Source organism: Mytilus californianus, unplaced genomic scaffold, assembly GCF_021869535.1.
Source record: "Mytilus californianus isolate M0D057914Y unplaced genomic scaffold, xbMytCali1.0.p SCAF_1, whole genome shotgun sequence".
Lineage (NCBI taxonomy): Eukaryota > Metazoa > Mollusca > Bivalvia > Mytilida > Mytilidae > Mytilus > Mytilus californianus.
Genome location: NW_026262581.1, coordinates 134,195,035 through 134,198,153, shown reverse-complemented (window position 1 = coordinate 134,198,153; position 3,119 = coordinate 134,195,035). Strand labels below are relative to the sequence as shown.

Sequence of the window (3,119 nt, the reverse complement as noted above, 5' to 3'; positions counted from 1 at the left end):
AGAAATTAGAGTTCTCGCCCCTGACGATCACATCCGCTTCCTATCTCCAACATCAACAGTCCACATCATGGGTCTTTCAGATAGGTTTGGTGATTCTGGTTCGGCAACATTCATGCGTCTTTTCTCTGCGCTGTTTTATGGATTTTCTTCTTTTCTGATTATAGTTGTCAATAAAGTAGTACTCACTACATACAAGTAAGTATCATTCACTTATGAATTCTTCCTAAACTCATAGACTTATCAAATTTCGTCTGCAGTTACTTTTTTTATACTATAGATGATCTGTAACCTATCAAATGTGAACTATGTATTGCTGAAACGGGGAGCTAAGCAGTAATGTTAGTTTTGAATATTCGTCTGTTTATCCTTCAACGATGTTAGTTTGTTCATGTCCCAAACCAATCCAGCCACAATTTGATCTGGATCCGATATCCGTCTAGTCCAAACAATTATGAAATCTTAAAATAGCCTTTTCATGAGGGCATAATTATTTGGACAAATCTCCGTCCACAAGTCGATCCAGTCCCATGTTGATCTGGCCCCATAATAAAATAATAAATAATTACTTTAAAAGTCGAAGAGTAAATGTGAAGTATGATGCAGTCCTGTGTATCCATGCACCTAAGACTTTTGGTTTCACTTTAGTAAACTAATAAAATCAATAATTGGAAAATATTGTGTGAACAAATTCATGACATACTTTAATTTTATGATATCTTCTATATATATGGTTTCATCCTTACTAAAGATTCATGTGGACCCTATATATAGCTATGTCTAAAATGGCTGTGTTTTCACCTACAAATTTACTGTTGAGTACAGACAAACCTGAGTATCTGGAAAAATTTTAAGGCATAGCATGCCCTACATAAATGAAATTCAAATGCATTTTATATTTTAAAAAATTAAAAACGTAACTGGATTTTGCAGTGCACTTTTTATCGTTCCTACAGAAGGTGCGAAAATAAACAAAGTTGGGAAAGAGGTTTGAGAACTTCCTGATAGGTAATAATTGAAGTGAACTGTATTGATTGAAATGGACAATAGAGGGACAATAGATACCTGACGATAATTGGTGATTTAAACTGTGTCACTGAGTGGACCAAAAAACAATTACAAGAATGATTCTATTTGTGTTACAATGCGGACATGACAAAATTAGGTAATGCACAATATCACCGGCCACACGGACACTGGGGACTCCACTGTAAGTGGAAATTTGCACATGAAATGTTGTGTGAAATTCTCAGTTGACTGTAGGAATTTTTTAGAATCAATGAAAGCAGGAAAATATAATTCTTTTATGGAAAGGATTTGGCAAATCAACAACATTAATTTTTCAATTTAAGTAATTTTTACAACTTAAAAAAATTAATGTTTATCTAAGACTTATCTAATGAAATGAATATATTTGAATTATGCCTTTCTCATGATGTCATTTTTACATTAACTGTATCAAATTATCATCAAAATTGTCTACTAGGTGTCAAGAATAAGTGCTTAATATCAATTTGTATAAGATTAAACACAATTGAAAAGTAAATTAAATGTACAAAATGAACATGATTCACCTTGCTAATTAGGGCCCCGCCGAATGGCGGGTCGCCCTATAGTGATCAGTATGTCCATCTGTCCGTAACAAATTGTGTCCGCTCTATATCTAGAGAACCGTTATAATTTCATACTTTATACTTGACATGTATATTAACCAACACCAGAGGGTGTGTCATAATGTTTGTACAGCTTCCTAGGTCAAAGATCAAGGTCAAAAACTTTTGTTTCAGTTGACAACCCCATTTCCTATGTTAAAGATCATGTCCACTCTTTATTTTGAGAACCGTTATGATTTTAAAGTTTATACTTGACATGTATATTACCAACACCAGAGGGTGTGTCATAATATATGTACAACTTCCTAGGTCAAAGGTCAAGGTCAAAACTGGTTTCAGTTGACAACCCTATGTCCTATGGTAAAGATCGTGTACGCTCTATATCTTGAGAACCGTTATGATTTCAAAGTTTATACTTGACTTGTATATTAACCAACACCAGAGGGTGTGTCTTAATGTATGTACAACTTCCTAGGTCAAAGGTCAAGGTCAAAAACTTTGGTTTCAGTTGACAACCCCATGTCCTATGGTCAAGATACAAATTTTTTACCACACGTTATTCACAGCGGGGCCCACAGAGATGGCTCCCATCTCAATGATGTCTAGTTTGTCTAATAAACATTCATTGTATACAGCATTTTCCCAATTCATAGATTTCATTTTTGATATACATCTGACTATAAAGCAATTATTTTGTGCTTCAAAAATAGAAAAATGTTTCATATCTGATCAGAATGTTTCAAATTTCTCAACATTCCAGTCTTAGTTTGCACAAACTTGACTTTTAGAAGTCATTTGAGGTCATAACTCTACCTCAATATTCAATGACCTTTCTAATGCAGCATTATCTTTTTGAACTAAAAGATATTCAAAAGCTCAGCCTAATACATCTATTGAAATCTTTTTTTGAAAGTGCTAAAGTCTATGGTACATGTAGTTGTAAATACCTAGAAAGCTAGGGAGATGTATGACTGAGTATTTGTAATGAATATCCAGAAACTGCAGCTGTTTTAGATTTGTCCGCCTGTATGTCATGTTCAGAGATACCATGACCCAAGTATTTTACTTGTTTTTTTGCAGAGTGACATTTGATTGTTGTAATGTTTATTTTGATGGTCTCAGGTTTTTTTTAAATGGTTGTACTTTGAAAGACCTTATCTTGTAATGAAATATGTAATAACTTCAAAGATACTGATATATCATTAGTACAGATAAGAATATCCATGGATGTGGAATCGGATTTTACAATTAAAACCAAGATGTTGTTAAATGAAATTGGATACCCTGCATTTATCATGCTTTCCAATAACACATGGTCAAATTGCTGAAAGACCCCCCTTCTGAATTATTGAAAACTATAATTCTGCATTGACCATTATTATCTTGGTTTAAATAAGATACACTCATTCAGCCTAATGCCCTCAAAGTGTATTTAATACTTACATCCGTCTAAGTCTACATCTAGATGTATATACATACGTGTACATACCATGATACAACTAGATGTAC

At 33.5% G+C, this 3,119-nt stretch overlaps 1 protein-coding gene across 2 annotated transcripts in view; it reads left to right on the top strand.

Moving 5' to 3' along the window:
* The first annotated feature begins 45 nt into the window (after positions 1-45).
* LOC127735335 (UDP-N-acetylglucosamine/UDP-glucose/GDP-mannose transporter-like) overlaps positions 46-3,119 on the top strand; it is a 29,637-nt gene continuing 26,563 nt past the window's right edge. Inside the window, exon 1 of one of the 2 annotated variants that reach the window (XM_052245495.1) lies at positions 46-195. In XM_052245495.1, the coding sequence (XP_052101455.1) occupies positions 68-195 (128 nt within the window). In that variant the 5' untranslated portion in view covers positions 46-67. Of the gene's footprint in view, positions 196-898; positions 1,163-3,119 lie in introns of those variants that run through there. The other variant, XM_052245504.1, reaches the window with a different exon arrangement.